Source organism: Pygocentrus nattereri, chromosome 21, assembly GCF_015220715.1.
Source record: "Pygocentrus nattereri isolate fPygNat1 chromosome 21, fPygNat1.pri, whole genome shotgun sequence".
Taxonomy (NCBI): domain Eukaryota; kingdom Metazoa; phylum Chordata; class Actinopteri; order Characiformes; family Serrasalmidae; genus Pygocentrus; species Pygocentrus nattereri.
The window spans coordinates 23,867,396-23,884,866 of NC_051231.1; the positions used below are offsets into that span (position 1 = coordinate 23,867,396).

General features: G+C 41.7%; 2 protein-coding genes across 7 annotated transcripts; one reads left to right on the forward strand and one right to left on the reverse strand.

Annotated features, from left to right (window-relative positions):
- Positions 1-276: 276 nt before the first annotated feature.
- On the forward strand, positions 277-5,489 carry LOC108436307 (coiled-coil domain-containing protein 42-like). Its single transcript, XM_017712722.1, has 5 exons — positions 277-412; positions 546-650; positions 4,031-4,252; positions 5,079-5,240; positions 5,352-5,489. Exons 1-5 carry the CDS (start codon positions 287-289, stop codon positions 5,424-5,426), a joined length of 690 nt encoding a protein of 229 aa, XP_017568211.1. The 5' UTR covers positions 277-286; the 3' UTR covers positions 5,427-5,489.
- Positions 5,488-17,336, reverse strand: si:ch211-160o17.4 (homeodomain-interacting protein kinase 1). Of its 6 annotated transcripts, XM_017712677.1 has the most exons (18): positions 17,290-17,336; positions 17,017-17,127; positions 15,534-16,204; positions 14,566-14,939; positions 14,343-14,466; positions 14,122-14,241; positions 13,263-13,349; positions 12,960-13,144; positions 12,476-12,632; positions 11,990-12,176; positions 11,626-11,744; positions 11,220-11,354; positions 9,676-9,836; positions 8,948-9,082; positions 8,571-8,711; positions 8,231-8,433; positions 7,881-7,999; positions 5,488-7,270 (listed from the first exon to the last, which is right to left on the reverse strand). In XM_017712677.1, the coding sequence occupies exons 3-18, from the start codon at positions 16,200-16,202 to the stop codon at positions 6,854-6,856; spliced, it is 3,333 nt and encodes a 1,110-aa protein (XP_017568166.1). In that variant the 5' UTR covers positions 16,203-16,204; positions 17,017-17,127; positions 17,290-17,336; the 3' UTR covers positions 5,488-6,853. The 6 variants fall into 6 exon arrangements, with proteins under 6 accessions (XP_017568166.1, XP_017568183.1, XP_017568175.1 ...); XM_017712694.1 differs by having other exon boundaries at positions 12,482-12,632; positions 17,017-17,318; XM_017712686.1 differs by having other exon boundaries at positions 9,676-9,833; positions 17,017-17,318.
- Positions 17,337-17,471: the final 135 nt, after the last annotated feature.

Genomic DNA, 17,471 nt, shown 5'->3' on the forward strand with positions numbered 1-17,471 from the left:
GGAATGAAGACTGGGACAGTATAAAGTTGACTGAGAACTGGTTGCTAGGAGACCATAAATACATCTACTACAGTAAAATGATGGCATTTGAAAAAAAGAGCTGGTGATTTTCAGCTGGTAGCTTTTTAGCACTAGGCCAAGGCATCAAGCAATGGATGATAAAAAGGCCAATGGGCTGCTGTCTGATTACTTTAAAAGCCGCTTTGCAGACAAACTGAAAAGCCATGTATTGTAAGAGGATTTAGAAATAAGAATGTACTTCGTCATTTAATCTTTTGAAGTGTTCATGATTGGATTTCATTGTATTTTGTGTTTTATTGTATATGGCAGCAATACTGGACCTCCCCAGGCCTTCTTCGCTGCTACCACCCGTCTTACTCAGAGGCGACGAGAAGAGAAGGACATTCACAAGGTTCTGTACATGACGGTTTTCTTCATGAAATTGGAATATGAAGTCTATTTTTATATATGATTACTCTGCTAACATGACTTTTATATAAGCAAATCTGTTCATCTCCAGAGACAACAAGTACCTTCTCTTACAGGAACTTGATTTGACTCTAAATTCCCAAAGAGTCAGGAAAGAGACGTTGGAACAGAAAGAGATCAAGATCAAGGAGAGACTGAAGAATTTTGACCAGTATCTCAAGGTATCCTTCATTTTGCCTCAGTTTATAATTACATATGTTGCTTGTCTGGGGATATGTTGGTCATTTTGGGCATTTTATTTTGGATTATTTACATTTATATTTGGATTTTATTGAGTGAATTTATGGTTATTTCAGGTCTATGACTCTTAAAGGGGGATTCCACCCATTTTTAAAAATCTCTTCATAATTCAATTGTTAAGATGTACAAACTCAATTCTGAAAAAGTTGGGAGTATAAGAAAAAATGTAAATATAAACAGACAGCGGTGATTTGCAAATTCTTTCAAAGACAACAGTGCAAAGACAAGAGATTTAATGTTTAATTAACTTTTTTGTGTATATACTCATATTTGAATTTTGATGCCTGCTACATTTTCCAAAAATGTCCACAATTCCACATGTTTACCACTGTGTTACATCACCTTTCCTTTTAATAACATTCAGTAATCGTTTGGGAGTAAGGACAACAATAATAACTGCAAAGGTGGAATTTCTTTGCACATTATTGTTTAATGTGATATGTCAGCTGCTCAACAGGGTCTTCAGTGTCATATATTATGTTTAATAATGCAGCACGCATTTTCAGTGGGTGACAGGTCTGGACTGCAGGCAGGCTGGTCTAGCACCAGCACTGCCTTACTGTGAATCCATGCTGTTGTAACATGCAGAATGTGGCTTGGCATTGTCTTGCCAGAACAAGCAGGGATGTCCCTGAAAAAGATGTTGTCTAGAAGGTAGCATGTTTCTTCAAAATGTATGTGTACCCCTCAGAATGAATGCTGTCTTCACCGATGTTACTCATGACATTGGCTCTAAAATACCCCCATGCCTTGAAGGGCACTGGCATTTGTACTTTGCAAAATTTCCAAAAACAATACGAAACTCATCAGCCCATCTCAGATGAGCTTCAGCCCAGAGAAATCGGCAGCATTTCTGGATACTGTTGATATATTGTTTCCACTTTGCATAGTAGAGTCTTAACTTGCATTTGTAGATACAAGGAACTGTGTTTACAGACAAGGGTTTTCTGAAGTATTCTCAAGCCCAAGTGATTATATTTATTACAGAAGCATGTTGGTTTTTAATGCAGTGCCTTCTGAGGGATCTAAGGTCATGGGCATCCAATATTGGTTTTTGAATTGTCATTTAAGTGTTGAGATTTCTCCATATTCTCTGAATCTTTTGATGATGTTATGCATTGGAGATGGTCAAATTCCTCATTTCCTTAGGGATCATTTTTGTTCTTAAAGTCACAAAGTTTCTATTTTGCAAAGTGGTGAACCTCAACCCATTCTTTCTCGTAAATGACTGAGCCTTTTGTAAATGCTTATCCTATACCCAGTCATGAGAGCATCACCTGTTACTCATTCACCTGTTATCTGTGGAATTTTCCAAAACAGGCGTTTTTGATCATTTTACAAACTTCCTGGTCTGAAATTGCCCCTGTGCCAAATTTTTTTAAATGTGTTGCAGGCATGAAATTTGGAACTTGTGTATATTTGCAAAAATCTATAAAGTTGATAAGGTAAAATATGAGATATATCTTCTTTGTGCTGTTTTTATGTATTCACGTATTTAATGTATTCATGTATTTAATGTAGTCATAACCACTTCATGTAATAGCATTCAGGGCATCAGGGGTCCTCAAGGACCATGACTGCGAACACTGACCTAAAAATTAAAGCTGTTCTCCTATCAATTATTTTCCGAATTCAGGAGATGAAAGTGAAACAATGCCAAGCTTGGAAGAAGGCAAAGCAGGAGAAGGAACTAACCCTCCACAAAGCAGAGAAACTACAAACTCTAAAAGAAGAGCTCCAGGAGCTTATCATTAAGAGGGATAGGCTGAACAAGCTAGTGGAAAAGTATCAGATCTACCCCAATTACTTAGCTAGCGTCATAAAGTCCTGCAAGCAGGTGAGGCATATGACTTCATTTCAGGACAGAAATCTCAGATCTGACTTTGGACTTGAAAAGACAAGCTTCTGAAAAAATCGTAGTACCACACTGTTATGTCACAGTAACGCTTGCACATAATATTTTTGTTGTCATTGGGTTGTTCTTTCTCTAAGTGTAGCCCTTAGAGCTCAATAAGCATAGTGCAAACTGGATTCCTAAATCCTCATACGCACGTTACTAACCTGTTCTATGATCTCAATTAGACTTGATTTAGTTATTTCAGACTTACTGCGAAAAAATGGACAAACGTAAAACAAAAGCTATAAAAGAAAATATGCAACCTAAAACAACAGCAGCAGCACTCTAGAAGCCTGGATGGTGTCTATACATTTCTACAGATGCACAGTACTATGCATTTATCTAATTGCCTTGCAAAATGGCCATGAATAAAAAAAAAAATCTCCATTTTTCTACATTATTTGAACACGGTAGCTGCTCTTTTTGTGTGACAAAGATGATCAAATTACATTACAAGGTTACATTAACCTCTATGGAACACCATAATCAATTTAGCCTTTTCCTGTACAGTTAATCTTCTGGAGATACGTTATTTTTTTTCAGAGAGTGACGCTATATTTGACAGAAAATTACACAGAAGCCTCATAAACGACATTTAACAAAGTTTTTCCCACATTCTGCCTTTTTACAGCTTCCATTATTTTCAAAGATTTACTTTCAGTTTTCAACAAAATCTGCAGGGATATTAGAGTCTTAGAAGTTGGTTGCACTTTCTGCTTCTACGCTGCAAGCAATCCGAGACACATTCAGCAATGCTGAGGTCTGGACTCTGGGGTGGTCAGTGATCAGCTCCGAGAACACAAGCATCTTCTTTGTGCGTTTTTTCTCTTTTGTCTTTTTCCATGCTTTTTCTTGAGTGCTACACATCCCTCTGACCCATAGCATTAAGTTTTTACAGGGAAAGTGTGGACAGAAAAACACTTGGATCTAGCTTGAAGCTAAATTTGCTTTCAAAGATGAAGGTTCTGTTTATCTGATGGTGACTGCATTTTCTCTGAATCTTTTTTTTTTTCTAGCCCCAAGTTTCTCACTATTTTAGTCATATCCAATTACTCCCACAATCAGGACTGGACTTTTGACAGGAAATTAAATAAATGGGGGGTGGGTTTTGACTTTTGCACTGTCCTGTATGTCATACAGAGTCAGAAACCACATAGCTACTGTAAACAGGTCTATTTAGGCCGGCGGTTTGCACAATGCTAAATGGCGCGCTATAGCTTCTTGTTAGCTTAGCCTCGTAGCACCAGAGCAAAACTAAAGACGCAAACTGGACACTAAATCACACCAATAGATCAGTTACATTTGGGGTTAGAGGAAAAACATGTATATCGATTTGTCTGTTCTTTTTATGCCATAGGTTGATTAAACATTTCAGAATTAATTGACGTCACATGTTTTGTTCAGTTTCAGGAGCCTTGGCAGCTCATCTCCCGTGTAGACACGCGGATGCAGATGAAGGAGGAGCTGTTGGGGAGCTCCCTGCAGGGCCAGGCCGCTGCCGAGAACATCCGCGCTCGGCTCACCCACTACATGGAGCAGAACGACGACAAGATCCTGTACTACAACAACACACTGGCCACACTGCAGAGTGAACTGGACACAGCCCGCGCCGAGTCCAGCCTCTGGGTTAGTGCTCCACTGCTAGACCTAACCTTGCACTGGCTTCCCATAACCATGAGTGACAAGCTAAACCAGCATAAACCGGTTTAGACCAGCATTCCCTGCTGAAAAAGCATTTTTTAAATGATCTCTTTTGTCCTCATCATGCTACGGTTCAGTTCCTACAGGCTGTTAATTACACGAGGGCTGCCAAAAGTGTGGCCCGCTGACCAAAGCAGTCCCAGATTAGGTTGACCTACCGGTCTTCTCAGAGTAGAAAGATGGACAGAAACAACTGGATTTTTTTCAGCTCTAAAGCCAGAGTGGACCGTTTTCCTGATGGTGGCAGTTTTGAGGGTCTGCCAGGTCATATACTGTTGTTAAATACACAGAGGAAATGTGGTTCTTAGCATTTTTGAACTTCAGTTTGGGAGAATCCAGATTTTTTTTTTATTTTCCCCATTGACTACTCCAGTTCTTATTCATTAGTTGTATATCTAATCTCCTCGGAAATATCTCCAGAAAAATGAATAATTGTATATAATGACCATTTGGACTTAAATGAAAGTTATGGGTGGACTTTTGCACAGTAAAGTGAAGTTTCACTGCAGTAGACTTGTTTTGCTCTGGTACACCTATTTGTAAAGTGACCCGTTGAAAATTTTACAACATAAGATTCTCACTTGTTTTGCATTATTGCAGAACATGAGTAATCCTGCACCATAAATTAGTTGTATGTGATTTGTAAAATGCTTGACTGTTCCAGAAATTCCAGATGCAGATTATAATGTGCAGCGCCATCCAGTTTATATTATACATCTACAAATTCTTTAACCTCAGTGTCTTGATACAGGAATCCACATGGGTCCATATACAAAACACTGCAGCCAAGAAGACTTTGTTGCTGGGCACGATCAAAATGGCAACGTTGAACATCTACCAAACCATGTGCAAGAAGGCCAAAGATGAAAAGGAAGCAATAGCTGCTGATGACACTCTGAAGCAACTGGACAAGGTGAAGGCACATCTACAGTAAATTAATTCTATACAGATCATCAGTAATACATAAGCTATATAAGGTCCTGGTATAGAAAGTATTCAAACATAACTTTTTTGCCTCTTACAGATCGAGACTTTTTTCCTTAATCTGAATTCAGTATGGGAGGAAATATGCAAAACAGACAAGGTGTCGAAACCCTGACTGCATTTTTCTTTCTACCTTAAAAAATAAACATTGAATTAAAACACAAAACAGACAGATGGACACAAATGGAATTGTGTTGTTTATTGGATGGTATTACAACAGAGGTGTTCAGATGTACTTCTCGTAATTTTGACGTTACAAAATGCATACAGTACATTTGCGGTCGATGAGAAAATGTACTCTTGACTTCAAAAACTGCCAAACATGGAGAGAGAGAGAAAGAATGTCAAGGCACATCATCTTATTGAGAGCAGAACAAGTAAGACCATGTAGTTAGGCCAGTGTGCTTTTGAGCAAAGGATCTGCAAACGAGGACAAACCAGCGTTTGGTCACCATGTAATGCCACCTGCCTTTGTTGTAAGCTAGACCTTGTTCATCCTTAGTCACTCAAGGATGCAGGTACATTAAGCAAAAAGAGAAAACAAATGCTCAAAAGCTCACCAACACTGAGCCCTGCATTTTGACAGGTCATTTTTTTTGGTGTTAGTTCATTTTGCTAAGCAAGTTCTACTCCTAACAGCATCAAAAGAACCTTAACAGCACATCAATTCAGCAAACGGATCAACAGAATGTAATCGTTTTCCAGATGTCTGCCTGAATCCTTAGTTGAGAAGAAATAAAGGCAAGGGAAATTCTAGTCAGTACATATTCATTGGCTTTGACATGATCACAGTTCGTAAGCTTCTCTTTTTCCAGAGGAATTAATGGACTTCAACAAGATAAAAACAACTCTAGACAAAACCAATTAATTGTTTGAATTCTATCATTTTACGTTCAGCACAACATACTTCCTACAATCCTACCTTGCCCTTGATTTAACTAACACTTAAGTCTTCACTTAAATAGTGGAGCCGCATGAGCTCCGTACATACTCCTGATTCTTTTTTTTTTTCCTTTTCAGTCACTTCAATACGCATCTTCCAGTAAAAGTAAAAACCAACACGATGGAACATAATTTAAAATGATAAAAAAGGGGACTAACATAAAGACACGAAACATTAAAACCACTAAAAGGGTCAAAAGTGGATTACAGGGTTAGTGTGGAACTCTTAGTAGTACAGAGAGAACTACCGGGGGTCGCGCTGTACCAGGATCCAGCTGTCCCTTTGTGTCAGCTTTTCAATAGTGTTTCGCTATTGCTAAAGAAGGTTTTTTTTTTCCTTTTCTCAACACCATGTCACCACGTTTCTCGTGCTAGGAAAATAAACTTAACCCTAGCAAATAACAGGACTTTTCCAGAGGAAGGATACAAAGTGAGACCAGTAAAATATAATATTTCTAAATATCAACCTTAAAAAAAAATCTAAAATAGTTCAATTAAATAGGTAATAGCAGTTAATGTCGCAGCAGTTTCAATGGCAAGTCTATGAGGATGTGGTCCTATCTTGGTTACTACGCTTCAGTCAGTTCTCTACTATGTGCCTCATATGTATGGATACTGAGTGACTCTCCTAGGACTGAGCTGATAGCCACCATAGGCTGCACCTCCTCTAGTGCTGCTGGTGTTTGTGCCAACATAAGGGTGAGTGGAGAAATGCTGCTGGTAGTGGGCAGGTAATCCGTGGACCACGCCGCCCACCGTGTCTTTTGGGAGAAGACTGGCTGCATAGTGACTGGTGGGCGGAACATGGATCGAAGGGGAGGAGCCCTGGACAAGCAGCTGCTCCATGGTGTGTGAGGCAGAGGCCAGCGCGGCAGAGGCGGGGTACGTGTACAAGCTGGGGGCGCTGGTGAATGGCAGGGCCTCCTGGAGGCGGTACTGGGAAGAGGAAGGGGGGTAGGTCTGCTGCCGGCGCAGTGAGGAGCCACTAGTGTGGTCTTGAGATGATGAGACCGTGGTCTGTGTAAAAAGTCATTATCATTACTATTAACATTTTCAATCAGATTTTTTTTTCCTTTGTCAAATCTGCAACAAACAACTCACTAAAAATACTGCATTGAGAATTATGCCATAACCCAAACCTTTTATTCCCTTGTGACTCATCAGCACTTAAGCTCTGGGGCAAGAGTTTCAATATGTGCTTTCAACTATAGTTTGGCAAAGAAAACAAACCACAATTTAGGCAACAAAAGCCAGACTTTTGACCATTGCTGCAGTCTGATAGGTTTCGTTACTCTCCATTTCAGCAGAAATGGGCCATTTGTCTAGCATGCATAATCACATACCATTGTTTTTGTGCAACATTTAAGCTTATGTAATGTAATAACTTTCAGGTGCCAGTGAAAATCAAAACAGGGCATCTCAAGGGAAGGCAAGGTATCCCATTGGTACAGGTAAAAACTACTGTGCCCATCTACAAACTGTAGCTTTTCAACATGTGTATTCTTAAGAGCTGCATTCTTAACCAAGAGATAACACTATGTGGATCAAAATAAAAAGTAATGCTAATATATACAAAATATAAGCCTTTAAAACTGGCTCTTCATCATACAGAAGTCTGTATACTAACCTGGCTGAGGTTGAGTGGTTGGGACCTGCTGGGCTCCTGGAGATTAACACTGTCCCCTGAGCTGCATGGTTGCCGTGTGGCTGCCCTCTTAGGCTTGATGTAGGAACTCTGCAAGACTCCTATATACACAGGTATAACAGAATTCATGCATTTGAAATATGCTTAATTATATCAGTTACAGCACTTCAAATACAATGGTGTATTTACACAAGGGGCAAAAGCTAACCGGAAATATTAGCTTGCGTTTAATGTTAGTAACATAACTTGTCCAGAACAATGCTAATCTCCCTTTATTGCGGTCAGTAGTTTGGGGGCCACATATTTAATGCATTCTTTTCTATGGTACTCACCTGTAGCTACTTTGGCCAGTGCTGAGCTTTCCCCGGGCTGGGTTTTCACTGAAGGAGCAACAACCGCCAAGGACTTCACCAGGCGCGAGGGCTGAGCTGCCAGGCTGTTTCGGGGCAGAGGGGTCAGGGGGCTAGCAGTGGAGGAGTCTGAATCATGGACTGTGACACAGCTGATAACGTTCGTTCTCTGACTGGGTCCACAGCTGTCCAAATCAAAAAGTAACATAACATTCAAAATGAGGAACAAGCCATTTTCACCCCACCCCTTGCATGCAAGCTGTTCAAAAGACCTTAAACACTACTGCCTTTCTGGCTTTAACCCCAAGAAATGTGACCTCACCTAGCAGGGTGGAACTTTCTCTCGTCCTCATCATCAGAGTCACTGTGGATGGTGATGACACTGACAGCAGGGCTGGGCGTGTCAGAGATGACAATTGGCTGAGAGAGGGCAGCACTATTGTAAGGTGTGCCAACCAGACCACTGCAGTGAAAGAAAAGAATAAGGGAATTATGCAAGTTTGATCCTTACCAGTCATTTCTAATGGAATTAGATAAATGAATGTAATTAGTCTAAATACATTTAGTTAAAGCATTCTATTAAGTTTAAGATTTTATTTACTTTAAGATGTATTTCTTCACTTTTTAAACTGTTAAATCAGATTCATTTCTCCCACTCACAAAACATGCATAAAGTGAGTGAGGTTGTTGGGGAAGTACCTGCTGCTGTCCAGGCAGCGAGCCTTGTTTCTTTTGCTTTGCGATGATCGAGCGGTGCTGGATGCCCCACGGTTGAGAGACTGAGTAGAGTTCGAAACATGAGGGTTCTGCTGAAGAACTGTACTATGAGATGCCCTGGGGGAGATGATTAGACACATCATCGGGGGACTTGAAATGAGGGTGTAGTAAGGATACATATAAGAATTTCATGAATGTCTTAATTTGCTGGATGACCTACTTCAATTATTACATTCATTAAAAATATGGAAAACAGTTATATTCATGTACAGCATTTCACCAAACATGTGCTGGAACTCAGTAATGCAGCACAGTACATGCCATGTACAGGCACTACCAGTATGTTCCATGCTTTATTTTATGTTGGAGCAGCTTCACAGTTCTTGGTAAAGATTACAGTGCTGTCTGGCACAGTTCTTAACTCCAGTTCTAACTGCGACCTATATAAGGTCGCAGTTCTAACTAGACCTATATAATAATGATACGCATACAGTATCATTGTGCCATTTTATGTTTTTTTTTATTGTAAATATTGCATTTTGTTGGTTTTCGAAAAGAAAAAATTGATTTTCTATGTCATTTGAGCACAACAGCTGTCTTTTATATTGTGAGAAAATTTCATGATGAAAATATGTCGGACAATGAATATTCCCCAGTCCCCAGAAAACCCAGTTTCAATCCAATTCTCAATTTGTCCACATTATGCCTACCTCCAGTTGGGTGTCTGCTGTGTGGAGCTGTCTGAGAGGATGGTCTCCAGGGGCGATTCTGTGATAGTCTGCGCTGTGCCAGTGCCATGAAGGGTCATACCTGGCACCTGCTGCCAGGCAGGTGGGAGAAGGATCTGCTGCGTGCCCGCCTGCCAGGCCTGCTGAAAAGGGACAGACAAGAAAAAAAACACACATGCTCAAGCAAACTAGTTTTACCGAGTCACTTCTATGAGGGCAATATTTCACATTTCACTGCCTCAAAATAAGCAGTGGAGGGTCATTTTGAGGCGGACAGTAAACCTCTGCAAGAGATACTTGTGTTGGAGGGAGGGTATATGAAGACTAATGCACTCAAGAATAGTACTGTATGTGTATGCATAAGTAATTCCAAAAACACTGTAACATGACAAAAGTAACAGTCCCTTAACCAGCATGCTGATGGAACACAGACAGTTTAAGCATGACTATGAAACAGTAAAAGCACAGCCCAAAGTCAACAATCCACATCTACATAAAATCCAGCATTTCAGTTCCAAAGCCTAAAATACAGCTCGGAGCTTTGCATAAGCACAGCCATGTATTTATAAAAGTTTTCAAGCCAAGACCAGCACGCCGTGCAATAACCTTCCACAAGCATTTAATAACAAAACCAGATGGGATGAGGGGAGCAGGTGGTCAAAGTCCAACAACCTGTTGAAAGGAGCATTAGCTGTTAACAGTTTAGAAAATGATTAAAAAGGACAACTTCACATAGACAGCAATCTAATAAAATCAAAAGAAAAAAAAAAAGAAGAGCCATGGCTATAGTGGCAGAGACAAGGCCAGAGGACCTGTGGATAGACAGGGCTATGAAGGAGTGTGAGTGTCCTTGAGCTGCGGACGAAGTGAGCTTCCTCCCCTGAGAGAAGAAGAAAAAAAAAAAAAAAAAAAAGAGGAGTGGGAGATGGGGGAAGGGGCACAAAATAACAAGAAGCTGCAAGCAGCCAAATGGACGAGTCAGCACATGCATCCCATGCCTGGAGCAGACCTGCGCAGAGAGAGAATGCGGGAGAAGAGAGAGGTGCAAGAGATAGAGAAGCTGAAACTAAAAATAACAGTGGAATAAAACTAGAAAACAGTAAGAGCAGAGAAAGAAGGAAAAAAAAAAAAAAAAAAAATAAAAAATACAGACACTGAAATGTGAAGATGAAAAAGAAATGGAAATTAAGCCAAACAGGAAGGATAAAAAGAGAAAGCTAGAGAGTTAGAGCAAGAGACAGAAGCTGAAAAAAGATAAAACAGTGGGAGAAAGAACATAAGACAGACAACCTAAAGAGAATGAAAAGTCATAGGAGACAGAAACTGAAAAAAGTTATAGTAAAAGGAAACCAGAAAATAAATAAAATAAAAACAATGGGGGCGGGGGGGGGTGGGGGGGGGCAGAAAGCTAGAAAGATCTGTGGAATGAAGGATACAAGAAGAAGCAGAGGTCATGAAAGTGAGAGCAAGAAGCAGGGAGGCATGAAAGATGTTAGTGGTAGAGTCCCAGGTAGGTGGCTCTTTACCAGCACGGTGGCTGTCTGCTCCAGCAGGGAAGGCCTTCCTGCCCCACAGCCCAGTGCCAGGGGCAGCGAGTACTGAGACGGCACGCCCGGTGCATGGGGATGCAATGTGGCCACCATCAGCGGCGTACAGGAGCCCTGTGGAGGTGTAGCCATGGGAGAGAGGAGGGCAAAAGGCATGGCCAAGTTAGAGAATTTTCCCTCTCAGGGTAAAGAGTACAAGGCTGCCATCTCACGTGCCACTGTGGGAACATGTATGGTCTCATGGACGTTATAAAGAGCAGCAGGGTCTCCTCCTCTCTCCCTGCCACCTCCGTTTATCATCAAATCATCATGCTTCAGATCCTTCGGAGTTAGAGATCAGCCATTTCACTAACAGACTGTGATGGAAAAACACAAACAGCCTTACCTGTGCCAGCATTCCTGGCTGAATCTGAAGAGGCTGCGTATTCTGGCTCTGCTGCACTACAGGAACTCCATTCTCCATTCTGACCGGATAGCTGGAGGTCTTGCTGGAGGACGGAAGCCCTTCAGGAAATAACAGATACATGAAAATGAGCACCTTGGAAAAAATAGATGTAAAGACATATGTCCCTTTGATCAAGAAAAATGCAGGAAACAAACTATTTTGCTCCTACGCTAAAAATCGATGCCTTCAAAAACTAAATTCTACGTATTTTACCAAAACAGCTTTTCAGGTTAGATTTGCAGACATAACACTTTAGTTGTCATGACCCAATACCAGTAGCAAAATTTTTCAAAGCTTGCCTTACCCTGTATGGTTGTGGGGGGGCAAACAATGAGGGTCTGCTGAAATGGCTCAGTTTGGGTACACAGCTGAGGGGGGCGGCTCTGCAAGGGGATACTGGGCTGGGCCAGGCCCGGGATGTTTATTGTGGCCTGCTGATAAAGGGCTGGCTGGTAATTGAGGAGAGGCACTGCTCCACCGGCTGAGGGAACCTAAGAACATACACAACAGTTCTGATGAGAAGACCATCTTGAAGATCTTTATCTATTGCCAAAACAAAAGAACATAGAACAAAGTCATTCATGCATGCATGCATGCATGGGGAGTTGGGGACTATTCTTCTGCAGCATATAGAAATAGTCTTTTTACATGCGAATCTCTCCACTATCAGGATGATTAAACACAAGCAAGACCAGCAATTCTGAGGACTGTCAGAACAAGTTAGTTGCTTTTCACATTCTTTTGAAGAAAGTGCCATAGCAGAACTATCTGATCTTAAATGAGCACGTGCCTGCACCTGGTTGTTCTGGTTAAGCTGACTGCTGAAGGTCACCGTCAGGTTGCCTGTAGTGCCAGGAACAGTATTAGCAGCAAAAAGAGCCTTCCCATTGTCATAGCTACCGTTCCTTCGCTTACACAGCTCCATGTTCTGGAAGCAAGACTTCACACTGAAACAAAGAAAAATCATTAGGCCTAAGCACTATATTATAGTCCAATATACACTGTATTGGACTATAAAGCATTTTCAATGGTGAGTCAATATTTGTATTGCAATGCAGTCCAAAACTAGACTTAATATATGTATGGAAACCAGCTAATTAAAGCTTCAATAATTAAAACCTTAATGAGAATAGTCAGAACAACCATTAATCATTTATTGTTATTATGAACTACTGATTTTTGCGCATACATCAAAAATAATGTTCTCAATTTATTTACACCCATCTTGTCACAAAACAACCACCCCCATCAACCCTTGCACTCCATGTCCTTACTGAGAGCTGTGAGGGAAGTCCAGCAGATGGCTCATGGTGACAAAGGGATGGGCCAGTGTCTTGGTGGGGGTGATTCTCTTATCAGCATCCAGCCGGAGCATCCTCTTTAGCAGGTCAATGAACTCCCGCCGGTCCGCCTTTTCTGCCAGCATGTCTGTGCCCTCCAAGTGAGAGGACAAGTTGACCTGGAAGAGGGTCCATTCAGTGAAAGGTCATGGAGAGGAACTGACTGTAGACTGCAGCACAGATCTCGATCAGGATATGCTGAACAAACAGTTTACAGGTTGTGTTTTCTTTAAATACCTGCATCATGTCATCCAGACAATTAAAAATGTACTTTCGTGCTTCTTTGGACTTGATGCCCATCTCTGCTTCATGCTCTGATGGAGTCTGTTGAACAAATGGAAAAACACAAGGTAACGGCTTTACAGAGACAGAGGCGTGTTACAAACATGGTAGGCGGTTTTGGCTTAAGGCAGGCCAGTAGACTTCCATAATTCAATATTTCACATAGACTCAAAGCCAGATTTCTGCCAGAAAATAAGTTTGTTACCATGGCTTTGTCACTGTCTCTGACATGTCGATATAGTTCTCATGCAGAGAAGACTTTTTCTTGCTTATTCAATCTGAACTAAGGAGTTAGGGTTAGTGATCAACAAGTCAGATCTTCAGAATAATTCAGATATTTCTAATATTGGCAATCAAGTTGACTCCACAAAAACGTCAGATTTAAGATTCAAAAGCAGAAGACTGATGCCTACATCTTACAGTGTAATGAAAAAGTAAAGCTAAATACAGTTACTACCATCAACTGCTGAGCACACAGAAGCACCTGAACTCAGCCATAACGCATATAAAGTTGTGCATGCACAATAAATAAAGACAGCAACAACCATGCACAGATAACAGCATCAGGTCAGCGTTTTCAAAAAGCTGCATTTTACCCATCTAAAAAACAAAAACATTTTAAACAAGTATTTACAAAAAAATTAATAAATAAAATAAACTCCACCCTGAAGAATGTTTTCTAAAAGCCTGACGTAAAATTCTGTTTTCATGGGGATGATAAGGCAAAAATACAAAAGAAAAAAAGAATGTTGGACAGGGCCTCCGAAATTTATACATACATACATACAGAGAGAGAGAGAGAGAGCGAGCTTACCTTCAGCCTCCATAGTGGATAACTGGAATCAGGCCCTCTGTGGAAAAAGCGGGTGGTTTTTGTGCCGGCACTAAGCAAATACTCTGCTGGCAAGCCCTGCGTCTGAGAAATATACCGAATCTGGAGAAGTACAAAATCCAATTTAGTGCATTCTGCATACTGTAATACAATAAATTATCTATTTACAGAGAAAAACTTATCTAAAGAGTAGGTTATCTGACCTGGTCATACTCAGATGCCCCAGGATACAGTGGCCATCCGAGAAAGAGCTCCGCAATCACACAGCCCAGTGACCACATGTCAATGGCTTCACAGAATGGCAGGCCAAGAATGATCTCAGGAGCTCTAGAGTTGGAAAAATACATGTATAAATTTAATAAAAGCCCAATATGCACTGTGAAATACACCAATATCACCAATCGCTAGCCCATTTTACTCCCTCACCTGTAGTAGCGAGATTGCAAGTACGTGGAGCACACAGCCTTGGAGACGTGGCTGGCTGAGCCAAAGTCGATTACCTTGACCCGGTAGGGCTGTCTGATGGGGTCCACCAACATGATGTTTTCTGGCTTTAAGTCTGCATGGATCAGGCCAAGGCTCTTGAGCTTCATCAGGGCTGTGGCTACCTGCTGCAGTATTGGCCGGATGTGGCGTAGTGGGAGAGGGCTAAACTTGCTGTGCTTGAGGAAGTCATAGAGGTTCTGCTCCAGCATCTCAAACACCAGGCATGTATGGCCTTTGTGCTGGAAACACTCATACGAACGCACAAAGTTGAACTCGTCAGCATTCTCTGCACTAAGACGGTTCAAAATGCTCACCTGGAAAAGAGGGATTGAAAAACTGACTGCATGTAATGCACTTTCTAAATTACAGATCATATTCACTGTCAAAATTAATAGTAATAGGAGCATCCATATTACATAATCAGTTGCAGCAGTGACTAGTGATTATTAGCAGGGCTGCAATAATTACTCGACAAAGTCTACTAATCTTCAACATTGTCAATTAATTTTAAAAATGCTGACACATCCTTCACCTAAAACCAAAAGCACTATAATGTTCGACTACGTCAGTCTGATTGATTGCAGTACATCACAGAACCCTTTGGGGGCAATCTCACTTCTGTTGTGTCACTGCACCATAAAAGAAGAAACTGCTTGTTGTCAATCTCAGTTTGCCCTATGACAACATTTCCCCATCTTGGTTGTGAAGTACCTAAGCAATGTACATTTTAGTGTTTCCTCTGCTCTTTTTGAGCAATTTAAAATTGTTTCTTAATATGGTGACGAGTTGAGTCAGGTCTGTTGAGAGCAGTGAAAGTAAACTAAAATGTTCCTTGCATTGGTAATCCAGGACAGACACAATAAAATGATGCTCTACAAGAACAGATTCTACATCCAGTAATAACTCACCTCTATCTGGCCTTGTCGTGCATATGAAGGATGATTTTTTAGTATTTTAATGGCCACGATTTCATTGGTGCCCCTTTTCCAGCATTTGGCCACTTGCCCGAAGGTTCCACGGCCGAGGAACTCCAGCACCTCATAGCTGCTGGAGACGGAACAGAGGATTTCATGCTGGACCAACTGGTAGTCTCCTTCACAGTTGGAGCTGCTGCTTTTGGTGGTGGGCGCAGAGTGGGGGATCGACTGTGCTGTGTTGCCCCCAGCAGCACGAGCTGAGTATGCAGGAGCAGACAGCTCCTCCAAAATCTGCACACTCCCGCTTCCGCTGTCCCCGCCTCCCGACCGGTCCACCTCCTCGTTCTTCCTCTTCACGCCGTATCTCTGGCTGCGGGACGCATGCGACTCTGTGGGACGGCGGCTGGAGCCCTGTGGGGCACCCCCTGTGCTGTCGGCGGCACGGACCACCACCTGGCACCGGGAGGCTGGTGGGAAGACCAGGCCGGAAGCACTGAAAGGGAGTGCTGGGGCAGTGTTGAAGCCATAGGCCTGGCCCACAGAGCCATAGGCCTCACTGGAGGCATCCCATGCGCAACTCTCCACCTTCATCTTTTTCACCCGGCAGAAGGCACTGGAAGACACGGACGGAGGAGAGAAGACTTGCAGCTGGGAGGCCATGCCTGAGAATAATACAGGCAAAGGGGCAGTCAGAAGTTGTAACCAATTTTGATAACTGCACTGATGCACAACAAAACAGGTTTTAATGCCAGAGGCTTGGAGCACAAGTTAAAATGGTGAAAAGTTGCACAACATTAAACAGTATATGCATACAATAAACTACAATATATTGAATATGGACACTATATGTGATCAAGACCAATAGTAATGACTAAATTCATACAGTCTCACAAAATCACCTTAACTGAAAAGGCTGAAGGAAATAACAGAAATGTACTAGTGCATATGTTTCCCTCATTTGCAACATCGCTTCTACACACATGATTAAGCAGCATGGGCCATGAAAACAACCTACGGCAAACTGAAATAATACCATGCAAAGGAAAAAAGCAATCCCCTACACAATTGCGATCGTGCAGATCATGCAATTCCTTAGGTACATGGGGTTCTGTGTAACTTTGCGCTTAGCTTAGTGTTTACAGTAGCTACATAATGACTCCACCCTTTTCCAAAGAACTGCACTATTTCTGTCTTCGTTCACGTCTACTAGTTAACCTTACAAAAGACTCTGACAATTCACTTAAGATTAGACTGAGGAATACGGTTCCTTAAAAACACCAACATGTAATGTATCGATACTCCGTCATCACTGTTACATTCATCATATAGTGAGCTGGCTAGCAAGGCTGCTAGTTCGAATAACATGCTTTGCGGACCTCAGAACCGATGTTAAATTGTTGCCTGTATATTAAATAAAACATTAGCTACCAAAATAAGTAAATGTAGAAAGGGTTTATTCGTGTTAGGTGAATACCTGAGTACGTTAGTCCTCGTTTCGTGAGCCAGCTCGGAAAGGTTTAAATCCCACAGCTTTCGGCTTAGGCCTTCATTGTTAGCTAGCAGTTAGCCGGCCCGCAGCAGCAGCCTAGAAAACGGGTGAAAACACACCGCGGTCAGTACTAAAATACAGATTCATGGATCTCAGAGTTGAAACAGGTGTCCTGTTATTTGAATCTTCGGTTTTGTATTCCTAAAAAGAAATCAAGAGTCCTTAAAAATCCACGTAAAAGAGGCGAGCTCCTCTCACCGGAACATCGCCAGTCCGATTATCAGCTGCTCGAGCGAGGCTTCCTGTCCCGACTCGCGAGAGAATCGTTTTATTTGAACCGGCTCTTTTCAGCGAGTCTGTTGAACCGAATCGCACGCCTCACTGAGTCGAGCTTTTGGTATTTTCCCTTTCTTTGTGGAATAATAACCATTCCCACCTTT